Source organism: Alosa pseudoharengus, unplaced genomic scaffold (genome assembly GCF_046254945.1).
Source record: "Alosa pseudoharengus isolate Yale_2024_CS ecotype anadromous, Long Island Sound unplaced genomic scaffold, YU_APseudo_1.1 YU_APseudo_1.1_scf_4, whole genome shotgun sequence".
NCBI lineage: Eukaryota > Metazoa > Chordata > Actinopteri > Clupeiformes > Clupeidae > Alosa > Alosa pseudoharengus.
The window spans coordinates 41,666,124-41,685,537 of NW_027468774.1; the positions used below are offsets into that span (position 1 = coordinate 41,666,124).

The window sequence follows — 19,414 nt, forward strand, 5'->3', positions numbered from 1 at the left end:
AAGCTCTGCCAGCCAGAAGGACACATAAAAGAAGAACATTGCAGCAGAGGCACAGAAGGAGACTGCGAGGAGCTAGGACATACATACACACACACACACACAGACGCAAACACACGCAGCAGCAGCAGCAGCCAAAGCAGAACCCCCTCCCTTGGACACACCCTACTGGGGATCACTGCTTCTCTTTTTTCTGTGCTATCGCCCACGCCGCTCGGAGAGAAATCACTCGCACATCATCATCATCCTGAAGAAAACCCCCTTTCTCCTCATTCTCCGTCGGCAGAGGAAACCTACAATCTCAAGGGCTGAGAATCCCTGGCGAAGATTTGTCCTTTTTTCCTTTTTTCTTTTTTTTTCTTTTCCTTTGGAAATTTGAGGCTGTCTTTTTTACCCAAAACGCCCCATCCAAAAGGCCACACTGTATTAATACTCAAAACGAATAATAATTGAAGCCTCCATCTCAAGACCTGCCAATCGAAGGACGTAGATCACTATCATCTTTGTGCATCAAGAATGGTTACTGTACGTACACCTCCTTCTTTTATTCTCTTGTGATAGAAGCTTTTGTGGCAGAATACTGGGTACAACTGTAAGCACACTGCAGTAGGGATGGAGAAATGTCTGCCAAAATGTGCTATGTGCTGTTTATTGTCTACATTGTCTATTGTTGTCATTCAAAGTCACAGATACGCACACACATCCACACACACAAACTCAGACATACATACACATACACACTCTCACTAGCTCTCTCTCTTTCTGACAGTAGAGATAAACATCATGTTTGTTTGTAATGACATTTGGAGAGATGCGATTCTCCCTTAGTGCTTGACTCTTGCATAGCTGACTGTGAGGAGTCAAGACGCCACTTTCTTCTGCCATTTTACAGTCAGATGGAAGACATTTGTATTGCTCCTACTTCTGTTTCATATCGTTTCTCTCATTCCAAAGCGCGGCTGATTCTCTGAGACATTTGTGTAAAATTGTGGCGCACAGGGTCGAGGAATTCCGTGGGAATAACGCCGGGTGCTGAAAAGACAGCGAGGGCGACAGGGGCAAAAGCTTACCGAGGCCGCGTGCTGCTTTAGCAGTGATGGGGGCGTACTGCCTTTCTCTGCTTGGCGCAGCAAATGATGCTCGAGACGGATTTCTGAGACAAAACATGATGCCTCGGAGGCTAAGAGCCCATCGAGAGCTAGGCAAAGAAAAGGGTCGAGTCACTCAGAGAGGGGGAGGGGAGCGGAGAGATATTACGCATCTATTGGTTTGGATTGAATCAGGCAAGTCGAAATTCCTAAGGGTTCTCGTTGCGATGCAACAGACCAAGTGAGCTGTAAATTTCAGGCCACGCGAGAGAGGATGGAGAGAGAGCGATGTCTTGATGAAAACTGTTTTAAACGCTCTTTTAAGCGTTCGTCGTATGAGTGTGTGTGGTAGATAAAGCTTTTCTAAATAGAAAAATGTCTTGGTGTAGAAACACACCCTGTTCATAGAAATGCACCACATAACAAATAGAGCCAAACGGACAAACGAATTGGGCGTGTCAACTGGTTCCGAAGACAAGGCGTTGGCATTCGCTAGCAACTTATCCTAGTCAAAACCTAGCACGAGGTATTTGTTAAACACCCGAGTAATTGTATTACACATTTAAAGGATGTGTTTTTAAAATTCGTTGCCTGAAAATTATATCCGATTAACAATTGACAATTTAAGGCATACAGGCCTCAACAGCAACTTAAACACTTAATATCCATAGGCCTACTGTTGAGTGAGTCAGTCATGAACATTGTGAAATGCATGTTTCTAGATTTCATGGCCAAAATGGCCAGAGGCTCATTGTCTATGACAAATAAAGGGGGAATAGTTTACAGAAATGAATGCACACATTAGCAGCAAGCGGCGAAACACAAAATCAAGCACCCATGCACGTGGCCTTTAACTGATGAGGTTGTTTCCAGTTCAGGCTTCTGGTATGCTGCTGTGTTATGTTGAAAAGCTATGTCAATATATTTCCCCATCTCCCGCGTAGTCATTATGTTTTCTATACTAAATTCTAAGCATTCTGTGCGTAAAATGTTAATGAACAATAAATGGAAACAAAGAAAACACCATCTGGTCGAAAAGCTAGGCCTGCTGCACAGCTGAACACATGAACTCAAAGGATACGTTCGGCCAATTATTGGCACTCTTGATTCATAACCGTTTGTGATTGAGCCAGGCTCCGAGAGAGGGCCTCTGGGCGTCATGCACAAAGCTATCTCCCCACCACATGTTCCGCAGTCCTCCGTGAGCGTGCTTGTACCGCAGTGCCAAGCGAATAAAACCGTTGAGTCAGATAACCTTCTCGAGGCGCTTACACAATTCAAGGACAAGGACATCACGAACAACGAACAAACTGAACACGTTGAGTAAATCGGTTAAACAAAAATAATATTAATGATGCATGGTCGTATGTATAGAAAAACATGTCAGATCAATAATTTTTCATGGAAGTGCTTCGTAAGCAAAGCAGGCCGCTGCTTTCTGGAAGGGTATGCATAGGTTCCGGTATGAAAAAACGCATCGTTGGTTGGCTGTAGCTTATACCTTGTCCATTGCCTTCATGTTTGTAGCCACATAGCCACGATATGGCCCATGCTGTATGCGAATGAGACCTCCATTTTTGGTTGGTTACGTAAGTAAATGTGTAGTTCATGAAGCCAACTAGATATCAACAAATTAAGTTAAGCTCAAAATAATATCGAACTATTTCCAATATTTTCGAAATAGAGATGTTTTTCCTTACCAAATATACAATTTGTTTGAAAATAAAGCCATATTATTATTATTATTATTATTATTATTATTATTATTATTATTATTATTATTCGCACAGAACAGTTTAGATCGTTATAATGTTCATTGTTCCCAGAGTCGCGAAGCCTCTGGCCTCTACACAAAGCGCCACTGTTTACATTAATATTCATGGTGCTGCCATAGTCTCTGCGCGAGAGAAGAGGAGGAACGGGTGGCTCTTTTGTTTGCTTGTGTCAATACGTTTATTCAGCAAAAAGGCGCAGGGATTTATGAATGCCTGCGGAGCACACATGTCCATGCTGGTTTGAAAAGGAGCATGGCTAAATAAAGCACTGAATTCGAGTAGATGACAGACCAAAAAGTAGATACAGTTAACAAAAATGTATTTTGAGGAACCAGAGCTCTGTAGTATGTTTGTGTGCCGTATTTTAAATGGTAAAAGGCGCAAGACCGATAGCTCTTAGCAGTTGCTAATGCTATCGTTCTCAGATGGAATTCCTGGTAGCCACTCCCTATTTCAGCACTCTGGATAGCGACCAAGCATGGTCTCACCCGGTTACTGCACAGCAGGCATGTCGCCACGATTGTTTAATATGGCGAAAGAGAGAATAATGTAAACTAATAATGAAATATAGGCTAGTATATGTCGTAGTGAAATCCTTGCCAAATTCACAAAAGTGCAGGCTACTGTCCATAGTAGTGTCCATCTGCAAACCATTCTGATAGTAATAACACTATTAAGACATGGACGATAAGGACATGGACTCATCCCCAAGGCTTGAGCTCTGACTTGTGTCCTGTTGTTTTACAGCTGCTACTATGATCCCTTAAGCTCCAGCAAGAGTATGGCTGAAGCCTTTTGTTTTGGATAATCCGGTAATCCGGTGTCAGTGAGAGGGCCTATTGGCAACCCCAGCTCTGTTCACATTTGATCTGGGATGGGCAGAAAAGTGCAACACTGAATTCTACAGTGTAAACAGGGAGAGAAGAGTGGAGATGAATGGCAATTAGACCCAGACCCATTCCCTTCCTTATTCGCTGTCATGTCACCGTCATCATTTCTATTCATAAGGGTAGGCTTGAAACAGATGAGATCTCATTTCCTTGTTAAGTTTATATTATCATCCAACTCTGTGTGTGTGTGTGTGTGTGTGTGTGTGTGTGTACATATAGGTGTGTGACATCATGTGTGCAAACTGTACATTCTTTAAAAAAAATATCCCATTCCACATGTGGTTGCGATGTGACCTGAACATGTTGCCTCAGCCGTAAAAGGAAGTGACCTCATAGGTGCCTAACAGGAAGCAAGAGCGTTGTCACGTGCTTAGCGATGAGATCATCACAAACTCTTTGTTCAGGAGGCTGCCAGACTGACTGATCAATGGGCGGTCTGCTTTTGAGCCCCCTGCAGTAAAGGTTGATTACATTTTATCGATATGGAGCAAAATTCAACATATCAGACAATTTTAGAAAAATTATCATTTAATCATTTAATCAGCCTCATACACTACAGTTGTGGGTACGGCTATAAGATATAGGATTTAATTAATTTCATTTATTTGGAAATGAAGGACGGTACTGAGCCTAATACTTCTTTGATGAACTCTCATATTTGACAATATACACACTACAGATGTTGCAATTTAAATGATCCATCATAATGTCTGACTACTTTTGATTACGTGCAAACTGCCGGTCGTTGGGTTCATCACATGCGGTGGGGCTGTGGTCTCCGGCTGTCGGAGCAGGCCTCTTGTTTGCGTGCGAGTCTAGGTCTATGTGTAGGCGATGATGATGCAGTGCATTAAATATTGAGGGAGATTTCTCTCCGGTCCCAGAAATAGAAGAGTACAGGCTGGGACACGAGGGCCCAGCCCATCCTCAACCTCATAGATCTGCTGGAGAGAGTCTTGCGCTCGCAGCACTAACACAAGCAGGAAGCCAGTCCCATGTTTGTCATTTTTGCAAGACGATTTAATTAATTCCTTGGCCCAGGGCTCATTTACAAGGAAGCATCCCCCATTGTCAGATTACTCTATTAATAACAGGATTTATGTGAAACGGGCAAGCGAGCCATCCATTTTTTCAGTCCCTACACGTTTATTTTATTCAGTGGCATAAAAAGAAAACAGTGCTCTGCTTTGAACGTATTGTTGGACATGCCAAAGCGATAAAAGCTTGGGACAGGCAAGGTTTTCTGCGCTTGTCAGTCGGTCTCAGAGGCCATCCAGGGCCCTTTCTGCCCATGACTTATATAATGCTTTACACTTGTCACTGTGGATGGGTGGCCTGCCATGGGCTGGTTCGTTTCAGTTGGCAGATCCTATCTTGTCACTTGGTGGAAGGGCTGATTTTTCTCTCTGAAATACAATTCAAGCAAATTTGTTGTCTATATCTTTAAATGTGCTTATTTTCTATTTGTGGGTGCAGATTGTTGCATTTAATTTATTTATATAAATTACAATTTGTTTATTTCGTATATTTGTAGAGATCTATTTGAACTTCTTTATCCTTGTATTATGTAATACACATCATAGGATCAAAACATATTTTCATATTTTTCATATAATATCATTTCTTTTATTATTGTCATCATAATGTCTATGCCAGATCAGGCTCTTCAAATTCCCCATGGATCACATTGTGAGCAGCACTGTTCTGACAGTACCTAGATAGAAACTCTGTGTTCCTTACGTCTGATTTTCTGTCCCTTGTCTTATATTCCTGTTTCCTCTAGTGTACACATTCTATAGCCTTCCTCTCAATCTCTATATCATTTGTTTTGTTTTACCTCCAAGACTCATGGCGATGACACTGTAGGAGAGAGAAAAAAAGAGCTTAAGAGTATACTAATAGATTTGGAGATGTTTTCCCTCTCGACACCTCTCACTTGCACACAAACACAGACTCTGTTAAAAGTCAAGAAGCCAGCTAATAGCAACAGTCGTCAAGCCACTGTTACCTGGGCAACCTGGTTGGAGGTAATGCCGAGGACGATAATAAGACACAGTACCACAGGAGGAGAAATCACATAGGCAAGAAAGACAAGAGAGAAGAAGACAGGCATAGAGGCGTCTGGATGGAAGAACACAGTTGGGAGCATTTGTCAGAAATATAGACTGCTGCTGTGGTACCTGCCCTATCTTGGGTTCAGCCATACATACTAGGATATTGGTTATAAAATCCCTGTAGGCCTATTTAAAATGTGATGTCAGATATGGTTTTGGAGTAATGGGGAACAAGTGCCAAGATGTAGGAAAATAGTCAGCGAACAGTTTCCTACATAAAAGGGCTGAGCAATTAAGCCCCCCTTACCCTGGGGTTTGTCTTTGGCTAGAGTCCTCACAGTCGTGCTTCTGAAGCCCACTAACCTTCTGATACAAATCAAACACTCAAGTCAATATGTGACTTAAAGGGAATAAGCACTCTTAAATGTAGACACCCGATACTTGTTAAGGGCAGAAATGATAGAAGGTGGAAAACATAAATAGATTTTGAATCTTAAATATCCTGAAGACACTGAAGTGTAGCGCTGGAAAATCAACATCGGCAGCGGCGGCTGGAAAAGAGCTTATGAGAGCCGGAGATGGTGAGCACGCCCTGCTAATGACAGAAAATGAGCTTTCGAGGCACATAAAGATTTGATGAGTAGAGGGCGGAAAGAGGAAAGAAAGGGAGAGACAGAGCGAGTGAGTGAGAGAGAGAGAAAGAAGGAAGGAGGATAAGAAGAGAGAATGAGAATGGAAGAAGTTTTATCGCTGACCTGCACACATCTGTTCCCAGAATATACCCCAAAGGCCAAATTAAGCAACACTGTGTAGTCCAGAGCAACACGGAAGAACCTGAATAAAAACAACACACGCACACATGTACACACACACATACACACACATACACACACAAGCACACATACACACACACACATACACACACTGTGTCACAAAAACACTAGGGTCACAAACAAGTGTCTTGACCATTTCACATTTGCCTCTTTTTTTAATCCTATATTCTTTGTCCGACACATATGGAGTGTCCTTGAGTGCAGCGAGCAGGACTGAGAGCCCCGTCCAGTCAGGATGTCACTTTATCTTTGTCTGTCCACCACCCCCTCAACCACCATCAGGGCTGTGCTGGCGTTGTGATGTAACAGGCGCTTGACCCTGGATAGAAACAGGGGGAGGGGAGGAGAGAGGCCCGTGACATCTGCATAGCCATGGGCACACAGAGGCAGCGCGACGGAGAGGGGGAGAGAGGGGGAGAGGCAGGAATGGAGAGAAGGGGTGATAGTGACAGTGACAGGAGGAAGAAAAGAGGATGGTGGTGGTGGTTGAAGCTTTCTTATATGTCTATGGTCGTAGCATTGTGTGTTCCAATCTCTTGACTGTTCACCGCCAAAAGGAGACAGAGGAGGGGAGTGAATGTGGATAGGGTTGGGTTCTTTTTAAGGACTGCGTTATTTCATAAAAAACACACACACACACACACACACACACACAGCTCTTCCCCCTTCCTACACACACACACAGGAGGACACACAAACAGGATATTAAACAAAATGGAACAAACACAAACAAATATACACACACACACACACACAAGGACTCTCACAGACATTCTCACTAAGTTATTTTTCTGATTGGCCCCAGCAGATAATCAGCACCATGGAAACTCAGGTGTCCAATGGTCCAAGTGGAACCAGCCTACCGAACGGCCCAGTCATCAGCACCAATGGTGCCACAGATGACAGCAAGACCAACCTGATCGTCAACTACCTGCCCCAGAACATGACGCAGGAGGAGTTCAAGAGCCTGTTCGGCAGCATCGGAGAGATTGAGTCCTGCAAACTAGTCCGAGACAAGATCACAGGTAAACCTAACACACCAAACAAATATATGAATGTTAAAATCAGCTAAGAATGACAGTTTGAAATAAAGCCTAGTTTAGTTTAGTTTATCAACAGGGGTGCCATATTTCTATATCTACTAATATGAATGTCTAAATTTGAAATGGGTGAGCAGAAATGCTTATCCTCTTCTTGGAGGATGGTGATGGTGATGATGGTGTTCTGTAATCACAGGCCAGAGTTTGGGTTATGGATTTGTGAACTATGCAGATCCCAACGACGCAGACAAAGCCATCAACACGCTCAACGGCCTCAAACTCCAGACAAAAACTATCAAGGTGAGGCCACCTCAACCGTCTGCGCCCCAAACACCCCTCTCTCAATAGAGAGGAAGTGGGGGAGAAAAGACCAGAAGAGAAAGAGAGAAAGAGAAAGAGAGAGGGAGAAAGAGAAACAGAGGGAGGTGTGGACAGCCCCAGACGTGACAGAGGGGGTGAAGGAGGGGGGGCGGGACCGAGAGGCGGTGGGTGGAGGGGGGGGGGAAAGGAGGGGTCGCCAGGAACAAAGGGAGCAAAGGATGGTGAGAGGGAGAGAGAGGGAGCGGAGGTCAGAAAGCAAGGGGGCCGTGTGTGGCGGCGATTGTGATGGAAATGTAATTAGGGAGGCGCACTGTGGGCCAGTGGGGTCAGAGCAGGCAGCCCCATCTGCCTCCAATCTTGGCTAATTAGGGGTCCCTTTGTCCCAAAGTCAGATGGAGGGATGGAGAAAGAAGAAGAGGGAGAGGGAGAGGGAGGGAGGAAGGCTTCAGTTGGGTATTAAAAAAAGGAGAGAAAAGGAGAGAGTAAAAGATTAAACACTGCCCAGACGGCTCCCACCCCATCCCATCAAAGCAGATCAAAGATTGGGACAAATTGCAGGCTGAGATAGATATGCTCAGCAAAGGCAATGTGGGCAGCCAAACAGGCCAAATCTGTCACTCACATCTGCTCATAGGAACAAAGACTCAATATAAACAGCAAACTAACAGTAAACAGTAAAAGGTAAAAGTACAATAAAGATACCGTAATTTCCGTATCGTTCCGTGATTATTGTGACATTTTTGTTCAACATGGTGTTAATGTGTCACATAACCTAAATGCTTACCATTTGGGTATTACTTAAATATGTCATAGTTTTAGATGAGCCTATGGTTAGCGCTCTAGATAAGCCTACCAAAACCATCGTTTATCCAACATTACTTTATATTTATTTTGAAAAAAAAAAATCCCATGTGTAGGTCACACCCTAGTATTTAATTGCAGGACAGCAAGAAGCTTACAAAATCAATGTATAAACCCTGAGAAATAGTATGGTATGATTTATATTATTGTATTCATGAAATAGCATAATCCAGAGATTTTTAAAAAAATAAATTGTTCAAATAAAGTCTTTTTATGATATACAGTAGTAGTTTATTAGACTTTCAAATTCATACTAGGTTTGTTTAAAACTGAAATCATTGGGAGGCACTGCATTGCATTCTGTATGCACCACTACCCATTTCTGGTTTTAGGCTTAGCAAATGTCATATCATCCGAGTCAGTACAGGCATTGTGAGAGAGCAGAAGACATGGCCAGGATGGGGGGTGTATGTGTGTGTGTGTGTACGTGTATGTATGTATGTGTGTGTGTGTGTGTGTTTGGGGGGGGGGGGGGTTGTCAGGAGCTAAGGAAGAAGGGGGTAGCATGGGGAGCAGAATGCCAATGACAGGATTAGAGGCCATATGGGCTGTAGGCACCATCTGTAGTGCGGGAGCGATAGGGAGAGGGTTAATTATAGGGCAGACTCCAGTCCCTCAGCACCCCCTCCCCAGCCCACAAAAGCACTGGCCAATCTCTGCCACGCACCCACACGCTCTACAATAATACCCTGCCTCAGCCCAGAACAATGCACCCCAGGCAGATGTATAGAATCAATACAGCTTGTGGAGATTGAGAGTGAGATATGGCCTCTATCTTTATTTGTGTCTTTTTATTCCAGTATGGTGGCCTACTGGCAGTACAAAGATGTCCTGTCAGTCTTTGTTGGAGGCCATTCAGTTTTGTGTAATTTTGTGTTCTGGGTCGGAAATCTTGCAAAAATGTTAGGGCAGCTTTTACTACCCAATGTCTAGCTATCCAGCTGTGGTGTTTGAAAAGCAAGTCTGTCATCTTTTCCCATGGTAGCTCTATAGTTGTAGACACAAACAATGTAGTTCATTTATGTGATATATAAGCATTGTATGTATTCAATACATACATACATATATTCATTATATTTGAGATGTTTTAAATATATGATATACACATATTGTATGTTTTGAGTGTCCAGGTTGCAGATTTGTGTGGGCGTTTTAGATGAAATCTGAAGTGTTTGTCAGTTGTCAGGGCAGCTAGATGTCTTGAGATCTGTTTATAAGGTTTGCTGGTTGCCAGAGAAGCCATTTCCCCCAGAGGAAGAAGACAAAGGGAGATGGAGGGAGGAATGGAGGGAGGCAGGGAGGGGAGGGGAGGAGTGATCTTTCTATCTCTGACAACATCCGCACTCTCCCCCTCCTCTCCCTTTCTCACTCACTCTCTATCTCTAGCTTTCTGTATTTATTTCCCTTTCTCTTTCACATAGACACACAATCAATAAAACTGATATTCCAAATCCATCACTTTAATTGCCATCCAGATAAACATTAAAGCTCAATCCCTAGAAACATTGGGGAGATTGTATACAGTTTATTTAATACTCATCTGTCTCGCGATACAAATATCGAAAAGGAATGCTCATACCTCACAAAAAGACTATAAAAAATATAATATATTGCTTCACTGACATTTATTTTTAAAACGTGGATAAAAGCAAATGGCATTGAATGGCATTGAATGGCCTTTAAAAAGAAACGGTTGCCTTGGATATTGGATTTTCCTTACAGTCTCATGCAAACCTGTGCCTTCGTGGAATATTTTCTCTCCAAGAGATTTGCTGCATGTTGTAGTTTGCATACATGGGGGCCGGGGAGGTGGTGTGTGTGTGTGTGGAAGAGCAGGTGTGCTCTTGTGGAGACAGGAGAGAGAGAATGCTGATGAGTGGACACTTGAGTGGCTAATAAGGGCACCAAGTGGGAAAGAGCAAGATGAAGTAGGGGAAAAGTGCGGTATTTGAAGACAAAACACACACACACTCACACAGGGAAGAATAGCACGGAGGAAGTGAGTGCATCTGGGGTGCATCCTCCTTTTTTTGCTAGTGTGAGAGTTTACAAGGCTGAGATGTTTAGTTGTTGATTGGTCATTTCTCACATGGTTTGGCACCACTCTCTTTCGCAGGTGTCATACGCAAGGCCTAGCTCGGCCTCCATTCGCGATGCCAACCTGTACGTGAGCGGCCTCCCCAAGACCATGAGCCAGAAAGACATGGAGCAGCTCTTCTCCCAGTACGGACGCATCATCACCTCACGCATCCTGGTAGACCAAGTCACAGGTAAAGACAGTTTGCCTCACCTTCACACAACAGACACCTTCCTGACACATCTTCCTATGGCAGCTCTATGCTGCTGATGCTATAGCTAACTCTTGTTAGCTCAGGTGCTAACTGTCATGCTGCCACATCTTCCTATGGCAGCTCTATGTTAGCTCAGGTGATAACTGACATCCTGCCACATATTCCTATGGCGGCTCTATGTTAGCTCAGGTGATAACTGACATCCTGCCACATATTCCTATGGCGGCTCTATGTTAGCTCAGGTGATAACTGACATCCTGCCACATCTTCCTATGGCAGCTCAATGCAGCTGATGCTATAGCTAACTCTTGTTAGCTCAGGTGCTAACTGTTATGTTGCCACATCTTCCTATGGCGGCTCTATATAGCTGATGCTATAGCTAACTCTTGTTAGCTCAGGTGGTAACTGTTATCCTGCCACATCTTCCTGTGGCAGCTCTAGGTAGCTGATACAAGTATAGCTTGCTCTTGTTAGCTCAGATGTTAACTGTTATCTTGCCACATCTTCCTATAGCAGCTCTAGCTGATGCTCTAGCTAGCGCAGGTGCTAACTGTTCTCCTGCTTGGTGCCCTTCCCTCCCCTGGAGCAGGCATCTCGCGAGGAGTGGGCTTCATCCGTTTTGACAAGCGGAACGAGGCCGAGGAAGCCATCAAGGGACTGAACGGCCAGAAGCCGCTGGGCGCCTCTGAGCCCATCACCGTCAAGTTCGCCAACAACCCCAGCCAGAAGACGGGCCAGGCGCTGCTCACCCAGCTCTACCAGACCGCCGCGCGCCGCTATACTGGACCCTTGCACCACCAGACCCAGCGCTTCAGGTACCGCCACCGCCTCCCTCCTCCTCCACCTCCTCCCGTATTCCTCCATCCCTCTCCTCCTCTCCAGCATCACTCTCTCGTGTCTTCTGCTCTCTATCTCTCCCTCTCTCTGTGTGAGCCTTCCTTTGTGAAGGCAGCAGCGCAGCCACTTAGCAGTGGGAAAACAGGAACTGGGAAACCAAATCCACCAAAAATAGCGTAGCGTGAAAACGAGAGCGGGCGATGAGGGAAAGGGATGAGGGAGGGAGGGAGGGAGGGGACAAAACAACTCAAGCAGAAGGCAGAGGCACATTAGATGGGCCTTCCACCATTTAACAAGGGATGGTTAAGCAACTGCGGAGATCGTGTGTGTGAATGAGAAAGCACAATGGCAGGCGCACACACACTCGCACGCATGCAGACCGTATATAGAGTACACCCATCATGTCGCCTGAGGGCCACGCGAGCACTGAACCACTGTGGTCGCTCAAGCCCCGCTCTCTGATTGGTGGATGCCAAGGAGCCATGGTCGAGCTGCAGTGCAGAGCGCCCTCTGCAGGAGGCTGTAGGAACTGCATGTCTAAAAAGCGCAGCCAAAAAGAACCGCCTCTCTCTCTTTCTCTTTTCTTTTCTTCTGTTTGGTCCGATCTCGCCACTAACGTCTCCACCTCCCTCATTTTCCCCTTTTGCATTGCAGACTCGACAATTTACTAAACGCCACCTACGGAGTCAAGAGGTAAATGCCAAAGGTGTCCTTTCCAACAAAGCATCCATGCCTAAACAACCTCAAACAAAGTGCCCGGAATACCACCTGCTGACTCAAACCTTAAGTTAGAGACAGAAATCAAAGTCAAATCCCCATAGATTTCACTGTTAGCGTGAAATAGTGGCAGTCCATAAATAGACCTTTATTTATGGATGCGAATTTGAGATTGAACAGCAGGACATTCTGGCATGGCTTTGTTTAACTGTTTTGTCTCTTTTTTTCCTTTGGTTTGGATTACTTGATTGAACTGATTTGTATGTATTTCTTTATGAAACTAACATTTTTATTTCAGTTTTCCGTTGCTTTAATGTCCTTTTTTTCCACCAGCATGGACATACCAGATTCCGTTTGCGTCTTCTTCTGTTTGCTCCAACTTTTCCTTTGATTTGTTTCTGATTTGCTTTCATTCCTCTCTAGGTTGTGTGTTTTTTGCTAAATATTGTGACTTTTCTTTCTGTTGGACATTGTGATTTCTGTGTCCTACTTCTGCAGAGCTTTCGGTCAACAGGGAATGTGATTAAAATACTGTGCAGGGGAATGTGGGTGATTGAGTTCTAAAGGAAAGGCTCGCTCCTTTATTTGTTTTGTTTTAGACGGAAACCCATAGTCTGTATGTATGTTTGTGCGTGTGTGTGTGTGTGTGTGTGTGTGTGTGTGTTGCCTGCAAATCCTCAGCGTCTACTTGTAGCAGAGATGATGGAGATGAGGTCCCTGTTCTTCCATACCCCAACCTCAAAAGCCACAGGCAATACAAAGCAAACAAAAAACAAACAAACAAACACATCAATCCAAAAGCTGCAGGAACCCGCATGTGCCCTGTCAGGCGGTGGTAAAGTGCAGCGAGCCGCCCCGAACTTCATTCTGACACCCATGGTAGTTCTCCTTCTCTCCTCCCCAGGTTCTCCCCGATCACCATCGACAGCATGACCAGCCTGGCGGGCGTCAACCTCACCGGGCCCACCGGAGCCGGCTGGTGCATCTTCGTCTACAACCTGTCGCCGGAGGCCGACGAGAGTGTGCTGTGGCAGCTGTTCGGACCGTTCGGTGCAGTCACCAACGTCAAGGTCATCCGCGACTTCACCACCAACAAATGCAAGGGCTTCGGCTTCGTCACCATGACCAACTACGACGAGGCGGCCATGGCCATCGCCAGTCTTAATGGCTACCGCCTGGGCGACCGCGTGCTGCAGGTCTCCTTCAAGACCAGCAAGCAGCATAAGGCCTAAAGGAGGGGAAGGAGGAGGAGGAGGAGGGTGTTAGGGGCCTCTCGACGCTCCGAAGCCTGGGGGGGGAGAGCTGTTGAGCTCCCCAAAAACGCTCATTCTACATGGGTCTGGACTGAGTCGCTCTCTCTTTCTCTGTTTCTCTCTCTGACACAAACACACTCACACATACATAGATTTACACAGACGTCCATACATAAAACTTCTGTACACTCATGTACATACATACACACACACACACAGATACACACACACCACAGACACATTTAGTCAGAGTTCTGAACAAAACCACAGGTAGAGTTTTTCTTTTGTCTTTACACAACATGCTAGTCCCTCCCTACTTTTGCCTGGATTGAATTAGCGGTGGTGCATAGGTGGTCTGGGAGGGGGATTGGGGGGTTTAGGGGGGGGGGGGATAGGATATGGGGGGAGGACGGTCAGGAGTCAGAAGAGGACAGTCTAATGAATGTGACAGAGAATGTGTGCTGAGTGCTTCGATTGAGTTCAGGCAAAGAACAAGACCTGATAGATGAAAAGACATACCGATCAAAAAAATGCTAAATGAACTAGAAAATATGTGCAATTTTACCCAAAACATCTTGCCCCACTAACTCTCCCAGGGCGCTGGAGAGAATGTAGTCACTTTTTTTACACTCGGGCATTTTGAATCAGCGATTTTTTTAGATCAAAGAAAAATAATTAAAAACAGTGTTCTCTTATATATATTATGATATAACTATATATTCAATATTTAAGGTGGTTATTATAGCCGAGTATGTAAGCATTTTCTAGAACTTTGATACGGTTTCCGGGCTCTGTTTTAGGTTGCAATCTAGCTTTAGGGCAGTTTCCCAACATGCTTGAGGTAAGACCTTATAGAGAAATGAACAAACCTAGACATCCTGGTCACAGAGATTTAAAAGATAAAAAGCCACGTCACACCAACGGAACAAAAGAACCTCACACGAGGTCTGACAGCCGACAGCCTCACCTTTCCACAGTAGTCATTGAAACACCTTTACACACACAAACACACACGTACGTACACAAAGTGCGTCCTCAGTCTAGGAGGGCAGTGAGAGTGAGAGTAGCGTATCATATCACTGGTCAATGCAAGTCCCCTGTATTTTTCTCCACTGCGGCTTTGTTTATCTCTAGCACATAGAAAGGATACCACTGCACACAGCTGCATGGCGACAGTGTTCCCATGATGATGATGGTGTTTGTGGGTAATTCTGTGAGAGGGCCAGGGATGAGGTGAGAGAGCAAAAGCCACGTCAGCCCATCTCCATGGGAACTGGCAGCAAAGCTAAATCTAAAAACTTTTTTTTTTTAATTCTAAATTGCCATGAGAACAAGGCTCCAAGTCTGCATGGTTCACGGGCAGGTTTTGTTTACAAGCACATGGTTACTGAAAACCATATGCTGAAAATAAAAACCAACAGCACCAGAGAATGGCTCCAGCTTTGAGTACTTCTGTAGCAGGAAAAAAGTTGACCATTCCCGCCCTTCCCTTCACTTTGCATGTTGACCCCCCTCCAGAATCACCAAACCCTGCTCACCACAAAAGTCTCCACTCCAGTTCATTCCAAATTCTCTCCCATTCATCCAATCTGGAAGTGCACCTCAAATGATTCGTTCTCCCGAGGAAAACCTCTAGCACGTACAAAACGTACATATGCCCCGCCCCTGCTCTCTGGCAGCAGTGTCACAGACCCACACCGTAGTTCAGTTCTCTTTTTGATCCGCACAGTACCACCACCACTTAATCGACGTATCAGATTTTATCATGAGTTCGCCAACCCCTCTTTGTGTATTGTCCAAAGTAATCATAACTGAAACGACCCTTGTAACTGAAATCACACATATGTTCCATAGGGAGAGACACTGTTGTGCAACTGAAAGACAAGCTCATACCATCAATTAAGGATTTTAAAAAATGGTGTTCAAATCAAAAACATTGTGTTGCTTTTCTAAATAACGCTGTGTTTAGCCAAAGAGGACAATGATCTCTTTGAAAGGATTAAGTTAGAGAATAATATATTTTTATACCTACAAAAGAAGAAGAAAAAAAACATAAGACCTTGTGCAGCATTTTTACAGATTCTTATACGTGGTCGTCCCCGGAGACACCGCGTGGCTTTATTTTCAGAGTTTTCCACTTTGAGGAGAGAGGGCCTGACCGTGCGGTGTAGGGGTGGGGGGTGGGGTGGGGTTGTAGAATGGGTGGGGGACTAAGTCATATATCTTGCGCATATCTAACAGTGCAACCATTACAATATCTTTTTAAAAAAACATGGAACAGAAGAGAAAAAGAGTCACAGCAATTGTAATTGAATCCATAGCTATGCCAGATGTATGCATTATGATAAAAAAAAAGACGAAAAAATAACAGGCTTGAAAAAAAAAAATCCTTTCCTCTGACGTTGCATAGAGTGTTGCTTTACAGGCGGTGCAGTGGACCTCGTCGATTGGGGTCCCACGTGAAAGGATAGCTTAGGATGGGGTGGGGTGGGATGAGATGACACAATGCGGAAGGACAGACTGTAAAGCTTGCTATCCTTCGTGTGTGAGGCCATCTCAGATAAAAGACTGCAGTGAGAGGGTGAGGCTTTCACCAGTTCCGAATCATCTCATCTCTGTTTCCGTTACTCCTTCAAGAAGGAATTTGTCAATGTAACCTTGTGCTTCTGCATCGTTGATGCACCAAAGAATCTGTTTTTAAAGTGACTGGCATAACACTATATCATGGCTGTGCTAAGCAGTGCAAATCCAACCAAACACTGTACATTTCACCCTCACACTTCATGCATCTTCTTCTTTAGTACACCGGATAGGGACTGTGGCACTATTGTCATTTCATTATCAAAACACTCTGTAGCCTTCGCCTGCTTTTGGATGCACCTGAATAGCCTAGTTTTTAAAGCCCATGTCAGACTGTATGCATATGTTTAATTGCCTGGACTGCCTACCACAATAGGACGATACTGTTTTTCACCACAGACATTCTTTCTGCTCCTTTGCACATTAGTACTCCCCAACAATTTCATGTTGAGGATCAAAGCTGGGTCTACAGTTAAGTCAGAGGTCCTAGCTTGTCCCACAGCAAAGAATGGTATCATAGCTCTGTGTGAGAACATGCATAATGACACCCTGCACATATCCAAGTCTCTCATCATTCAGAGTATAAAGTCATATCCTCCGAGCATATTACTAGTTCCTGCTTTATGAGATGTATTGCCGATAAATATTCAGCCGGCCTTTCCAGTCTTCATCAAGCTTAGGCATTCATACACATTTAAATACATATCCATCCGTTCAATCATATCCCTGTCCAAAATTCACAGCTAAAGTCGCTCAACCTCTGTCCAGTTTGTTCACTGGTGGTGTTCCGAAGACAAGATCAAATTGTAGTCAAAAGTCAAGCCCTTTTTTTTCCCCCTTACTTACTAAGATCAGGCCTCATGCAACTAACCGTAGGTGACAAGGGGAGGGATTAGAGCAGAGGTAAGGCAAGAGTGGGCCCAGTGTTAACCTAGTCATGAACAATAGAGAACCAACTGATCCTCGAGATACACACACAAGACAACACACCTACCATAGAGAGCCCAGGACAATGGCTGGAGACAAACATACTGCACCGCTAGAGCAACCATAATCATTTAAAAGACAAAAAAACTTTCCTATGGAACAGTAAGTGCAATGTGCTTCATTTTTATATTGACTGAGAACAAAAGATATATATATTTTTTAAAAAAGAAAATTAAACGTCACACAGAAATGGTTTGCGGAATAGTGAAAGGATCAAACAACGACAAGCAGATTAAAAAAATATATGTGTCAAACTAACCGATTCATTAAAGGAATCAAACAAGCACTGAGAGCTCTGGTCTCTGAAAAAGTCCATTATCCCTTCCTCAGCCCTCGATTTCTGCTCTGACCATGCAAGCTAAAAACAACCACAAACAGCTTCTTATGGTGAAGAAAAGAGCAATCATAAAAAAAGACCGTGAAAGGGATACTGTCTAATATATCATCACTTTTAGCCCATGTCAATTTCAAACTATCATTTTTCCTGTAATTTATTGATTTACTTTACATATCGGATTCACGTGTTAACTTAGCGTATCTTTGTGTTGTTGACGTTGCCATAGAGTACACATATGGGTCGAAGATTTTATTTGGTCGCTTTTATTGGGTACGATTCTTCTATTTTTTCCATTATTTAAACTTAGTTGCTGTTCTGACAGTGTATGCAGGTTTTAGAATTAGTTAGCTTTTTATTTCAATCAATATGTGTTCGATTGTGTTTGTAAAAGTCTGTGGTAGCTTTTGTTGCAACCTAAATAATTTAAACTGAAAAAAATTCAATATAGCGCCAACAAACTTGTATTATTTGGGCGACTTTAAGCTTGTAGTTTTAACTTATTGTTAACTTAAAAACTATTTATTATTATTGATTATTATTATTGCCTCGTATAAAGTATGTTTTGTGTATATTTATGGTTTTTTTCATTATATTTGCAAGTTTGAACGAATTTAATTTTGCCAAAATGTGGTTACACCTTTTTTTAATTTTCTTTCTTTTAAAAGGGAACAAATAGATTAAAAAACAGCTTTAGAATTACAATTTGGAAAAGTTCTCCATAGGCAAAGAATGCACTGCTATATAAAACTAAATGAGGTGTATAAACATAAATGCTGTGTGCTAGATGTTATGCCTTTACTGCCTGTGTTCTGTTTGTCTTGTTAAATGAAAACCTTTTGATTATTTACTCTAAATCACAGTCTTGTTTTTTCTGCCACTTTCTGAAGCCCGCTGTGAGTCGGAACCTGGGGTGAGGCCTAGGGCAAGGGTAGAGCCGGGGCCTGTGTCCACTTCTAGAACATTCTGGAGCAGTGACAAAGGCCCACAGGCTCCAAGTGCTCCCACAATGGCTTTCTTCCCACTGCACTCAGCACCCCGACATGGCCAACACATCGGCTTGTGAAAAACAAATAATGGCAGCCACCCCAAGAGCGGGGCGCTATTTATCATCAGAGGTCGGATAGCAGAAGGGCAGATGGAAGAGATGCATTGTGGGAGATGGAGTCACGGAGCTAGGAACGGGGTCAGCGGTTCCTGTTTCTCAACCAACTGTATTTGTGTCTATTTATTTAGAGGGGACACAGAGTTACTTAGAAATGTTCTTCTGACAACAATATCCAGGAATGGTACAATTATTAAGAAAACAAAATACTAGATCAAAACAAACTGATGTTAATGTCGGTGGGTTGAAGAAAATATCTAAATCTCATACTTCCAAACACGACCAAACGAACAAACGACAAAAAAATGTAACCAAGGGGAAAAAAAATAAACCTTTCAGTTTAGTTTAGGATATTTATTACTGGGATTTCAGCTGAAGATGCTTGAGGACTTTTTCATGGAATTGTTTAATTATTTGTACTTTACATGCCAGAAAAAAAATAAAAACTTAA

The 19,414-nt window shown here is 43.7% G+C and overlaps 1 protein-coding gene across 6 annotated transcripts; it reads left to right on the forward strand.

Moving 5' to 3' along the window:
• Positions 1–513: 513 nt before the first annotated feature.
• Positions 514–13,936, forward strand: elavl3 (ELAV like neuron-specific RNA binding protein 3). 6 transcript variants are annotated; one of them, XM_076267160.1, is made up of 7 exons: positions 514–522; positions 7,443–7,662; positions 7,874–7,977; positions 10,976–11,129; positions 11,740–11,965; positions 12,642–12,680; positions 13,588–13,936. In XM_076267160.1, exons 1-7 carry the CDS (start codon positions 514–516, stop codon positions 13,934–13,936), a joined length of 1,101 nt encoding a protein of 366 aa, XP_076123275.1. The 6 variants fall into 6 exon arrangements, with proteins under 6 accessions (XP_076123275.1, XP_076123278.1, XP_076123276.1 ...); XM_076267163.1 differs by having other exon boundaries at positions 13,609–13,936; XM_076267161.1 differs by having other exon boundaries at positions 7,446–7,662; positions 11,737–11,965.
• Positions 13,937–19,414: the final 5,478 nt, after the last annotated feature.

Coding starts and splice junctions, on each gene's coding strand:
- elavl3 (XM_076267160.1), top strand. Junction 7,978..10,975: donor TCCAGACAAAAACTATCAAG/GTGAGGCCACCT, acceptor TCTCTTTCGCAG/GTGTCATACGCAAGGCCTAG. Junction 12,681..13,587: donor GCCACCTACGGAGTCAAGAG/GTAAATGCCAAA, acceptor CACCCATGGTAG/TTCTCCTTCTCTCCTCCCCA.